This window comes from Lactuca serriola, chromosome 8, assembly GCF_051521515.1.
Source record: "Lactuca serriola cultivar US96UC23 chromosome 8, Lser_US96UC23_V15, whole genome shotgun sequence".
NCBI classification, from domain to species: Eukaryota; Viridiplantae; Streptophyta; class Magnoliopsida; order Asterales; family Asteraceae; genus Lactuca; species Lactuca serriola.
In genome coordinates this window covers 82,932,007-82,944,917 of record NC_136415.1, presented here as the reverse complement: position 1 = coordinate 82,944,917, position 12,911 = coordinate 82,932,007, and the positions used below count along the sequence as shown (strand labels likewise).

Sequence of the window (12,911 nt, the reverse complement as noted above, 5' to 3'; positions counted from 1 at the left end):
ATAATACATTTTTCGAACTCAATAAACATCAACTAAAACAAAAAATTGTTACCTTCAGGTTCCGCAACGAAATCATCATCGTCATCTTCAAGATTCAAGGTCGTTCTTGAACTTCGACTTGAATGAAGTTGATCGTGTACTCCTCATTCTTATAGAATACCATTCACAGAAGCCCCCAAATGCCAATTTCGTCTTCTAGGGTTAAGTGTCGATATTTATATGAAAAACCTTCAAAGAATCTTCTGATTTTGAAGATTGATTGCAAAAAATCAGAATGTGTTTCAACCTCCAAAGGAATTGGGTTTTTGATTTTGTGAGTATGCGAGATATTTGGGATTATCGGTTGATCACTTCCATAGTTATCGACCGTTTCCTAATAAAATGACGAGGCGGTGTACCATTTTACCCTTCCATGACCAGTCAAACAATGAAAGTCTATGAATTTGTTTTTTTTTTTTTTCTATTTAATTTTAAAAGAAAATCACTTTCTTAATTAACCACAAATGATTGGCCTAGAATCCTTTATAAAAGCACACAATACTTAGCAAAAACAAAATAACCTAACCCTATATATATATATATATATATATATATATATATATATATATATATATATATATAAACAGAGTGAGTATATGATGGCTAATGAGAACATCTAAAAGGTTGAGAATGCGAGAACAAGTATAATCATTTGTGATTCCATGTATTCATTTGTGGAGGAATGATAAATTTTTACACACAATCAACATGAATATGTTTTTTCTCTTAAATTGAAATTAAAAGCGTAAAAATTTATCATTCCTCCACAAATGAATACATGGAATCACAAATGAATATATTTTGTTCTCGCGTTCTCAACCTTTTTGGTGTTCTCATTTAATTCTACTCATATATATATATATATATATATATATATATATATATATATATATATATATATATATATATATATATATATATATATATAACGTACATCACTTATAATTATTATGTGGTGTAGGGACGATATGGTAATTTTACTGTCTTGTTCTGTCCCAACATTTCATTGTCGTACCAAACACAATCCAAACAAGTTATTTAGTTATGTTCTGTCCAGTGCAGTCCATTTATGTCCAATCCAGTCCAGTCAAATGTTGTCCATGTACCAAACGCTACCTAAGTGAATAGATTTCAACCAACAATGGGAGTTAGTAGGCTTGCATGATCAATTTGTCGACATTCTTCTACTATTTAGGTAAGGGTAAGAGATTGTTACATCAAACACATGTACGTCCGTGAAAATGTGGCTATTCATTCGTAGGATCCGAAAGACATTGGTAAAAGAAATATTATTGTATATCTTGTTTGAATGATCTTTGAGATGAAAGTGTGTCGGATACTAATCCGTGAATGATTATCGAACAAGATATATAAATTTATTACAAGTCTTTTGGATCGACAATGATTATACGGGAAATTATATAATATAATTAATAGAACTTTCTTATAATTAAAAATGAGATTATAAATAAAGATTATACGATGATTTTATTCCTTTTAACTTGTATTATTTGTTAGCAACTTCCTCACAAATATGATAAATAATAACTCCCAAAAACCATATTAAATTAATGAAATTCATGCATACATATCAAAAGTCGAAACAAATGTGTACATCTTACAATGCTTTCTCTAACAAACTATTCACAAGTGTAGGCATAGATAGCTACGTCTTGGCAATTGCAATAATTATACACATTTTTGTAATTAAAGTAACGTTAATTACAAAAATGTTGTTTGGTTGACAAGGCGTTTATTTACATACAATGTCAACAAAAAAATGCCAAGTGAACATGAGCAGAGAAAGAGGTGAATGAGAAATTAACAAGTTATATGAAATCTATTGGGTAAAATTGGCGATAAAAATAAATTAAAATAATAATAATAATAATAATAATAATAATAATAATAATAATAATAATAATAAACTTTAGGTAAAACTGCAAAAAGAACTACAAACTTAAGGAAATTCTTGTGAGTTTCGTCTTAAGGAAACCGAGAAACCGGTAAAAAGGATTAAAAATATACCAAATTAAGAATTCATATCAAAATTACAGGGTAAATTTAGTAAAATTTACAATAAGTGTAAAACCATAAAAACTCAGCTTTCTTGCAAATAACCCTAAATAAAACACACCAACACTCAACATATAATTCAATTTTTTTTTGGACTTATGATCAAATACTTGAAATACCCATTAAAAATATAAATAGTTAAATCGATGATGTCTATTAACAATTAACCCTAAACAGAACACACAGCCACAAAAGTAATAACAATTAGCAAATCAAATCATCCAAAAAAAAAACGCACACATGTAGGGCCAACTAGAGGACTAAAACCTAAGAGATTAAGGTAGGGTTAGGGTTTTGGACAGAAAGGATGAGATGAGCAACTCATCCTCCACCATAAATGATAAATCCCATCTCCATATCTTATGACTTATGCCACCAACAATAAATGGAAATTTTTTTAGTGGACTCTCCATTATTATGAGCATTGTGATATTGTGATTACTGATTAGGTAGGTAGGTGGTTTTTCTTAGAAAGGTTTTACACTATCAAAACAACCAATTGCATATAAAACCAGTCTCTTATTATGTCAACACAGTACACAGTTTTGGGCCCATTTCCTAGACACAGCATGACAATATGTTCATATTTGATATGCATTAGAATGAGATAATAACCGATGTATGAGACCCAAATGATGGAACGAAAGAAAAAAAATATACATAGGAAAATTGGTTAACCATGTAAAAAACGATTTTTTTTTTTGTTCCAAAATGGTTATGCTGTGTAGGTGCATGATTAGTGATCTGAACACAGCCAGTTAGTTCATGGTGATTAGCATACATTATGTTGAATTTTAGGCCACAGCAGACAAATACCAAATTATGGGCCCATTGGATTTGATAGGAAGAAAAGCATCCTTTTTATCTTCAACAAAATAGTTAATAACCACTTACGAAAAGTAAAGATGGGGAAATGGGTGGGTCAAAAGTTGTTTTAGTATGGGTCGGGCCGGGCCAGCTTGCCAATGGTCTTTTGTCCATTTTAAAAATATATATTATAAATGATTAATGTGTTAAACTTTATTGCATATAGAATTAAAATAACAATCTAATATCTTTGAAGAGGCTCATGATATTAAACCTAAGAAACAGAAAGCGTTAAAAGCTTACATACATGATTTTCTTTAGATAGTAAAATTCCACGTGTCCACCTTTTTAAAACACCACCAATTTTATCCACCAGTACTGCATCAAATAACTTACAGATGAAACAATTTTACCAGTAAACACGTACAGAAATATAATATATCATTTTGTCAATAAACACGTACAAAAATGTATAAGAAAATAATTAATACGAAGTATGAAGAGTAGCTGGAATTCAAATTTCCATTTTTTTCAACATTCTAAAGGAGGATTAGCGTTTTGACCCGTGACAAAATACAAAAACTAAGCAAAAAACTTGAGGTGATGATGATGATGATGACATATTAGGTAAAGAATATACCATAAATTCAGTTTTGTTTTATTAGAAAAGAAATGACAGCCGTTAATAAATAATTTAAAATATAGAGAATTTATGAGTTTAAATCATTTTGGTTGTAGTGGTGCACGGATGATTTAGTGAAAAAAGGCAGAGCATGATAGAGACAGATGTTGGTACATAGGAGAATGACATTCAGCAATTTTCCTGCCTGCCTTTCAATTTTGTCTCTCCTTCCATTCCACCTTTAAGCCACCAAATTTCCTTAACAAAGTGCAGGGTTGAAATTTACAAATTTTACTGTAACTTTGAGCTACTTCCCATCTAGGTCCCTGTACTTTTCAAAAATCGTCTCATAGGGTTCGCAAGGTGATGCTACATAAAAATAGATGAATATGACTAATACAACATTGATTATTCCTTAAAAATTCCACTTCTTTACTCTGCTAAAAACGATACTTAAACACGTCATTCTTTACTCTGAATCCTTGATTGACATCATGCTTATGTTGATTTTATACAAGTCAGTTTCAGTTGGTGGATTGTCAAACATTAATAAAAAGAAGATAACCACACAAATGGCATAATTCACTAAGTGAAAGTTACAACTTTCCTCCGAAATTAGCGATTTACGCCTTCAAAAATTGCATTATCAAACACAAAATTTTACCCAAAAAGAAAATGCAAAAACTTAAATGATTTTTGAAGCATCAATCTCAGTGTCCAATTGCTTCAGCACCAACATTCAGAAGTCACTCATGACGTCTAATTGTATCTCATTAACACTAACTTGGACAAGATTTGAGAGTTTAAAAGTTGGAAACAACAGCTTTGACTTTTGATGTCCTTAATATATATGATCATAAGTGAAGCAAAGTAAGTGTTCACATATCATTAAAAGTTAGTGTTCTAGAATACATATAAATATAAATAATGGAGAAATGATTGACGCATGGGTTTTCTTTTGAATTTGTGTGTAAAGATGTCTAGTGTGAAAATGAGATAGAAAATAACATAGGAATGTGGAGTAAACTGCGGAAAATGTGGTCACACTCACACTAGGTGCTACAAAGTAGAAATCATCATGCAATAAGTACGGATTTTGGTACAATAAATAAAATATTAAAAAAAAAAAAAAAAAAGAATTTCCCATCACCTGGAACTTTAAAGCACCAAATCTCCTCATGTCATCAACACTAGAGAGCATATGGGTCACTTTCTATTTACTTGATTGGGTCTCTTTCTATTGAATTTTCTTTACCTAACTTATGTATTTCAGCATTTAATAAATATTATGCACTTCCATGTTTATAAATTATAATTAGGGTTTTGTATTCAGCACATTAGGTCAACTCCTCGGAGTTGACTAGACTTTTTAATTCTCTTAAGCCTTCATCTTAGATGAATCATTATGCTTTTATAATCTTTAGTACGACAATAGTACTTGTTTTTAATATACTAAAAGGTTACACAAATGAATATCTAATCACATTAAGGGAAAGAGAGGGCCCGTATATGTCATCATAGGGTCACATGTAAGTGGAAATATAAATATTTATATCCAACGATTAGGGTGGTTTGGTTTTGTCTTATTATATGCTTATTATTATTCATGGTGATGTTACTAAAACAGTAACATAGTCAGTAAAACAGAATAAGAAATCCCAAAATGAAGTAAATAAGAATAGAGGGAAAGTAAATATCTATTAAAATATTGATGTTAGTGATGGATGTGCATAATGCAATTATCTTATCAAGTAACTAATAAGTACACATACAGATTAAATTTTTAGGAGACAAATTCCATTTTAGCACTTGAACATGTCCCATATAAGTGTAACTCCACACCAATTCCTATATAAAGAAGTGTGACTCATCCCAAAGAGGAAAAGTGTGGAAAAAACATGAGCACCACAATACACATTTGTAATGAAAATGAAGCTTCTCCTAACAAGGAGAAGCAAAATAAACACTTTGCCCTTTTTAATGTTTGGTATCTTATAAGCAAACATCATGAACAGGATGCAAAAAGAGTTATTCATAGTATCAAAGTTGGAACTGCTTTGGTTTTAGTTTCACTCCTCTATCTCCTTGATCCACTTTTTGAGCAAGTTGGAGAAAATGCCATGTGGGCTATCATGACTGTTGTTGTTGTCTATGATTTCTATGCAGGTTAGTAACTACCAACACATTTTAAAGATAGTTTCTATGGTTTCAGTTTTCAATTATTCTTTAATTTGTGTAACATACAACAGGTGCCACATTAAGTAAAGGGTTACTTCGTGGAATTGGCACCATACTTGGAGGTGGATTAGGGTGTTTCACAGCCATTTTGGCAGATAAATTTGGAAAGACTGGAAACACAATAGTTGTTGGAAACTCGGTTTTTATTTTTGGTAAGGATATGCAAAATCTTTTGTATATTCACCTTGTGTACATATAATAAATTATAATAATGTTTAGGTGCTGTGGCAACATACTACCGAATGATTCCAAGCATAAAAAAGAGATATGATTATGGAGTTATGATCTTTATTCTCACCTTTAATCTGGTAGCTGTGTCTGGTTTGCGTGCTGATAAGATCTTGGAATTAGCACGTGAACGTCTCACTAATATTGGGATGGGTTTTTCTGTCTGCATTATAACCAGCTTACTCATATTCCCCATGTGGGCTAGTGATGAACTTCATCACTCCACATCATCCAACTTCACCAAACTAGCTTCCTGCATTGAAGGTAATTAATTAATTAATCAATTACACCCAAACAAAAAAAATGATTTTGAATTTGTAACAAACTGATAGATGATGAATTGCAGAATGCATGGAAGCATATTTTAATGTGAGCGAGAAAGAAGGAAGAAAAAGTATCAACACCAGCAGTTGCAAAGCAGTGTTGCATTCAAAGTCGAGTGATGAGTCACTGGTAATTAATATCATTTATCCTATTAAACTCAGTGAATAATCTTGGATACACGTAAATTTTAAGAGGAATATTTAAATTTTGTTGTACTTTTTAGGCTAATTTTTCGAGGTGGGAACCTTGGCATGGAAATTTTGGATTTTGCTATCCTTGGGAGAAATATCTACAGATAGGAGAGAAACTCAGGGAGCTAGCTTCAATCATTTTGTCACTGCAAGCATGTATCGAATCACCATTACAGGTACTCTTTAGATTTAGACTAATGTTAATACAACAGATGATTTTGTACATAGTTACAAAGTAGACATATAATGTTGATTTGTATGCATAGCCCTCAAGAACTCTACAAGAGCCCATCAAAGAGACATGCAAGAATGTAGGTTTGTCACTTGGAGTTACCCTAAGAGAGCTAGGAGAAAGTATCATGAAAATGAGAAGGGGGAATGAAAAAGTCCTAGTGCTTCCAGAAGTACAATCCACTAAACTAGAGTTGACTATACTTTCAAGTTCAGAGTTACAAGCATTTGAAACTGTTGAAGCTCTTGCTGTAGCAAACTTTATGTTTCTATTGATGGAGATAGTTGATAAAGTAAAAGTGTTGGCTAAAGAAGTGGAAGAACTTGGAGAGGTTGCTGATTTTCAATATAAATAGCTTACAGTTACAGGTGGGTTATGTATATATATTAATATGTGTGATTAACCACTGAAGATGGTAACACAGAAAAGCTTAAGAGAACAAATAGCCTATGAATTTACATGTAGAATAATGTGAGTGATGCTATAAATATAGACGCCTATTATCATATAGATACTCACTCTTTTCTCTATTAGTTGGCATACTTTGACTTTGAATGTGAAACTTGTATATACAAAAATTGTATTTATTATTTATTTTACTGCAGCAGTAAATCTTTAATGTGATTTCTCTTTATGGGAGACTTATGCCGGTTTCTAGTTACAGACACAAATATTTCTTTATAGAAGAACTATTTACCTTAACATGGCAACTGATTGTTGGTGATTATTCAAAAAAATGGTAAACAAATTGCATAACCCAAATATATAAGTTTTTACCCCTTTCTTGTGAAAGGGAGGCTTGAAGGACCAAACTAAGTTTCAGAAAGAAAAAAGCAGGTAGTACAAGCATACAAGTATTAATTTTTGTAAACTTCTATCATTATGATTGACTGATTGTTATAATGATCATCATATGATAGACAATGATCACCACCAGCAAACAATAATGAGATAAACAAACTAAAAAATCAACTTTGGTTGGGCACTCCAAATATGATTTTAACGCAAATGAAGTAGAGGATTGGAATGAATTGATGCTATATCATGATCTGCTTGAATTATTCAGACTCACAAAAAACATACTAAATGTATACTAACAACCCTATACCAGGGAAGCAAAGAAATCGAAGAGACAAATCAATAGATAAACCATGTGCTTCTCATAAAATTGAAACTAATTATGCTAGGGTTACTAATAAGATTATTCGCTGTATGCAAAGTTGTCTTGTCAGCCCTTACATCCGTTGTTCATCTCAGAATCATCAAGTTCACATATGCTGTTTGGATTCGGCAACTGGTGTAAACGGCCATTGCATTAATGAAAACTGAAAGGAACGGGTTTTCAAAGCGAAAATTGCAAGAATTTAGCATTTACTAACCTCTGGGAAGACGAATCAAGTTCACATCCGTAAATCGTTATCTGAGTACTTGCGTGTTTCCATCGAAGGACAGGCGGCCTGAAATTAAACCATCAAGTCAACTCTTTGGAAGCGAATGGAAATTGCTTCGTGAGAAGAGCTCGCCGGAGTACCACCGTTTGTACGGCCCGATCCGGTTGAGAAATCTTTTTTCTTTCATCTCATTACTTACGAAATTGATCCTGTAATTACAATATCATTAAAAGGTCAATTAACTTTGTATAATGGCCCATTATTATTTTGCTGTTATTTTAGGTAACAAATCATAAAATTAATATTTGGTTTTTAAAGATATTAATGTTTGACAATATTTCTTTTAATAAATAGATAGTTTTTATTAGGGTGCTGATTCTTCCACCAAGAATTTGATTAATCCACTTAAATTAAGAGTCTAATAACAGTTATACCCTTATTTTGTTATTAAATGGATTTTAATTTATTTTGGCCGTTGCTTCGTTTCTTCATAACTCATAAGCCTATTATACCAAAATAATATAGTGATACTTTATATCCCCCGTCTTTTTTTAATTCTACACTCATCTTTTTTTTTTCATAAGCGATTATATATTCTTCCACGAAGAATTTGATTAATCCACTTAAATTAAGAGTCTAATAACAGTTATACCCTTATTTTGTTATTAAATGGATTTTAATTTATTTTGGCCGTTGCTTCGTTTCTTCATAACTCATAAGCCTATTATACCAAAATAATATAGTGATACTTTATATCCCCCGTCTTTTTTTAATTCTACACTCATCTTTTTTTTTTCATAAGCGATTATATCCAAATTAATATATTGACATTTTAGATCCTCCATCCTTTTTTAAATTCTGTGATCATCTTTTATTGTTTACACCACCATTTTTCCTTTTCCTTTCTTTACAACGAACCCGGGAAAAAAATTGGAAATTTTCGAGATGCCTCTTAAATTTTTTTCAGTGGTTTATTGTGATTTAAAATTACTTTAATTCGAATTAAAGTAATTTCAAATCACAATAAAATGTTGTGCAATTTTAACTAAAGAAATTTTAAATCACAATAAAATATTGTGCAATAAAAAAATTCAAACTAATACATGTAAAATATTTAAAGTAGTCATACGTCAATTACAGTGGCGTAGTCAAAATTTAAGTAATTGTGTTGGGCAAAACATAAAACAAAATTTTAGGATAGCCCAAATTTTTTTAAAGTGTATCACCGCAGTATAAAACGAAATTTTCCAAAAAAAATAAACCATTGAAAAAATTTTAAGGGGCATCTCGAAATTTTCCAATTTTTTTCCGGGTTTGTTGTAAAAAAGGAAAAGGAAAAATGTCAGTGTAAACAATAAAAGATGGTCACAAAAAAAAATGAAGGATTTAAAGTGATCAATATATTAATTTGGGTATAATCGCTTATGAAGAAAGAAGCAGCAACAAAAAAATTAATAAAAGCTTAAACATTACAAATGGGTATATAAAAAAAGACAGGGGATATAAAATGTCAATATATTATTTTGGTATAATTAGAACAAGCAGCGGCCAAAACAAATTTAAATCCACTGAATATCAAAATAGGAGTATAATTGTCATTATACTCTTAATTTAAGTGGATTACTCAAATTCTTCCTTGGAAAAATCAGCGCCCTTTTTATTAAGTTAATGTCACTTTTGTCCTTTAAACTTTTCGGAATTAATTTAGTTCGTCATTTAAGTTTTTATTTTTTATTTTTATGGGACATAAAGTGAATATTGACATGTTTTTTAATCACATTCACCTAAAACAACCGATATAAAATGTCACCACTACACTTGAACCACATGTATCACCCATGTCATGTGGAAGTAATTGAATATGTGTTTGTCCATATATAGTAATTAATTTTTATAAAATAATTAATTACTTGTTAAAAGTTAAATCAAACTAATTCAAAAATGATGTGCGAGATCAACCACGAGCATGTCTTCAAGCCCTAAGGTAATATTGCTTTCTTTGAATGGATTATTTAGGAATCAAATCTCATATAAAGGAATCGCTGTCTGAAAAATTATTTTCTCAACCAGTTGAGCAAGCAAACAATTTTCTAAAATCTCATGTGCAAAAAACGCACAAATCTCGTTTGTGAAGAAAATCAATTTATAAATCATTTTTTGAATACGGACCTTTCAAAATACGAAACCTACATGATTTATTAAAATAAAAACCTCCTCTATGTCAAACCTTCCTTTCAAAACTTTGGTGAACACAAACCTTTTGAAACTCACATGTATAATCGAAATCAAAATCAAAACTCATCGGATCGATTTTCTGATGAACTCTTGCTACTAATTACATAAAATAATCGAAATTGAATTAATGAACTAAAATATCAATCCTATTGATTGCATTAAGTAAGTTGAGAGAGAAAAGGAGAGAGTAGCAGAGGGAAAAAAGAAAAAGGCGGAAGTTATTATGCTTACAATGTGGCAAACGAAAGCAAATACATAGCAATTTAAGTGCTTACGTGGCTTATGACATGGCAAGGGGTAACCATTTTACCCCCTTCAAGAACTCCAAATATGTTTTTAAACCCAACAAACTTCACCTTATACCCCTTGAGAGCCAAAAAAAACAATTTTGGGGACCTTTTAAACCAATTCGAGAAAGTTCCATGGGCAACAATGATCTTAACCCTTTTTATTAATATATATATATATATATATATATATATATATATATATATATATATATATATATATATATATTACAAAGTAAAAAAATAGTAAATTGCATCATATGAGCACCTCATGTGAACTTGTCCAAAGTATGTATTGAATACTAGTCACATAGCACTAGTGATATTTTGTACGTGCTAGGGTTTGAGCTCTATATATTTTATGTGGAATTTCAAATCTTAACCATTGTGTTCAAAACCAAAATATCTGAAAATTTTGATATTTTCGGATATCCAAGTTGATACGGTGTCTAAAATTTCGGATACAGAATCATATATCAAAATCGAATATCGAGAATTTTTTGGTTTTTTTATTACTATCAAATTTTATCTAAATAAAATATGCAGAATTAACCATTTAATATTAAGTATTAACTTATTACCCAGTTTGTAGGATCGAATATATTCTAAAAGTATGAAATCATGTTTGAAATGAAAGTAAAGATTGTACACGAGAGTAAAAGATTTTGATTTGACTCAGAGTATGAAAGTTCAATTACAACTTTGGAAGTAAGAACATGCAAAAAGCACATTCTACATTCTAAATAACATCCCTATTTATATGTTGACAAAACAGGGAGTCAGTTAGAGAAAGACCAATAAATAGACAGTGACAAACTGTCAAATAATTACGTATATGTCACTACGAAACCTAGCGTAGAAAAACCTCGAAACCAAACATACTATTGTAACAATACATTGAAGACTTAATATATAACAACTGTGAAAGTTTTTGCAATCAGACTCAGATACAACATACACAGACATAACATATACAGACTCTAAAACCTAACACAGTTGAGGGTCTACAATACTAAACTAAGTGATGAGTACCACTTTTAGGACACACAAATAATAAACCATTAAGTATTAGCAAAAAAAAATTAACAATTAAGTCTCATCCTTCAATAAGATAAAGATCCATAAATTAAAACATTTTGGTAGGAGAAAATGTTAAAAATAATAACATGGTGACAAAAGTTAAAACTACAACAAGATGGACTAAATAAAAGCAACAACAATAGTTTAACAGATTATATATATATATATATATATATATATATATATATATATATATATATATATATATATATAGGGCCGGTCTATTGGTTTCTTATGCCCCCAATGAAAAGACTAAAAAATGTCTTGATGTGTATACATTACTGATTGAACATATTATCAATATACAACTTCATTTTTATAATATTAAAATATAATACATTTTATAAAGCCTTGATCCATATATTCATATAAAATTAAAGCTTGCAGATAACACCTACAATTTAACACTCATCAAATTGTAATCAAATAAACAATCTGGTAAATCTTTAATTCTTAGAATAAAAATTCAATTCTTCCTTTTTGTTGTGAACTATAAACTTTAATGAACAATAAAAAAATACCAGCAGAAAATTAGCTGATACAAAGTTTTTGATTATATTACAATATAATATAACCAACAAAAACCTAGAAGATAAGTTAAATTAGTAACTATATTATATAAAAAAACAAACACATCTAGGACTTAGAGAATAACAAAAAACAACTGATCCCAAGTAATCCTAAACATAACAATACTTAGTAGCCCAACTTCAACCACTTCAAAAATGGAATGAAAAAAAAAATAGTATATACCAACAAACTAACAATCGCCAGAATTTGAAGAAAAAAATATGAAATAATATATAAACCTTATAGCAATAACAAATAGAAAATTGTACTTGTATAGTTGAATTGTGCATCTGATCAATAATCCAATGTTTATTCTCCATTGATGACGTAATGGGAGCAAACATCTAAATCCATCTCTTTTGACTACAATATTCAAATCAAGAAAACACCACTCAAAACAAAATTTCTCAGTTAACTTTAATAAACTGTAATTAAAATCAAATTAGCAATTCCAAACTAAACAAGATTAATTTATCAATAATTTTAGATTTTGATTTTTAAATTAAAGAAAAAAATATTTAACAACTACTAAAATTATGAAATTAATCAACTCAGAAACAAATTAGCAATTTAGTGATTTAATTTCGAATT

At 30.0% G+C, this 12,911-nt stretch overlaps 1 protein-coding gene and 1 long non-coding RNA gene across 4 annotated transcripts; one reads left to right on the top strand and one right to left on the bottom strand.

Moving 5' to 3' along the window:
* Window positions 1-3,124: 3,124 nt before the first annotated feature.
* On the bottom strand, window positions 3,125-8,346 carry LOC145066152 (uncharacterized). Of its 3 annotated transcripts, none has more exons than XR_013688648.1 (3): window positions 8,137-8,346; window positions 6,081-6,263; window positions 3,125-3,300 (listed from the first exon to the last, which is right to left on the bottom strand). It is a non-coding gene; the product is annotated as an uncharacterized LOC145066152 (long non-coding RNA). The 3 variants fall into 3 exon arrangements; XR_013688649.1 differs by lacking the exon at window positions 3,125-3,300 and adding an exon at window positions 3,560-3,913; XR_013688647.1 differs by lacking the exon at window positions 3,125-3,300 and having other exon boundaries at window positions 5,942-6,263.
* Window positions 5,392-7,267, top strand: LOC145066151 (aluminum-activated malate transporter 13-like). The gene is made up of 6 exons (XM_079013349.1): window positions 5,392-5,710; window positions 5,794-5,934; window positions 6,002-6,274; window positions 6,357-6,463; window positions 6,558-6,701; window positions 6,792-7,267. The coding sequence occupies exons 1-6, from the start codon at window positions 5,443-5,445 to the stop codon at window positions 7,110-7,112; spliced, it is 1,254 nt and encodes a 417-aa protein (XP_078869475.1). The 5' UTR covers window positions 5,392-5,442; the 3' UTR covers window positions 7,113-7,267.
* Window positions 8,347-12,911: the final 4,565 nt, after the last annotated feature.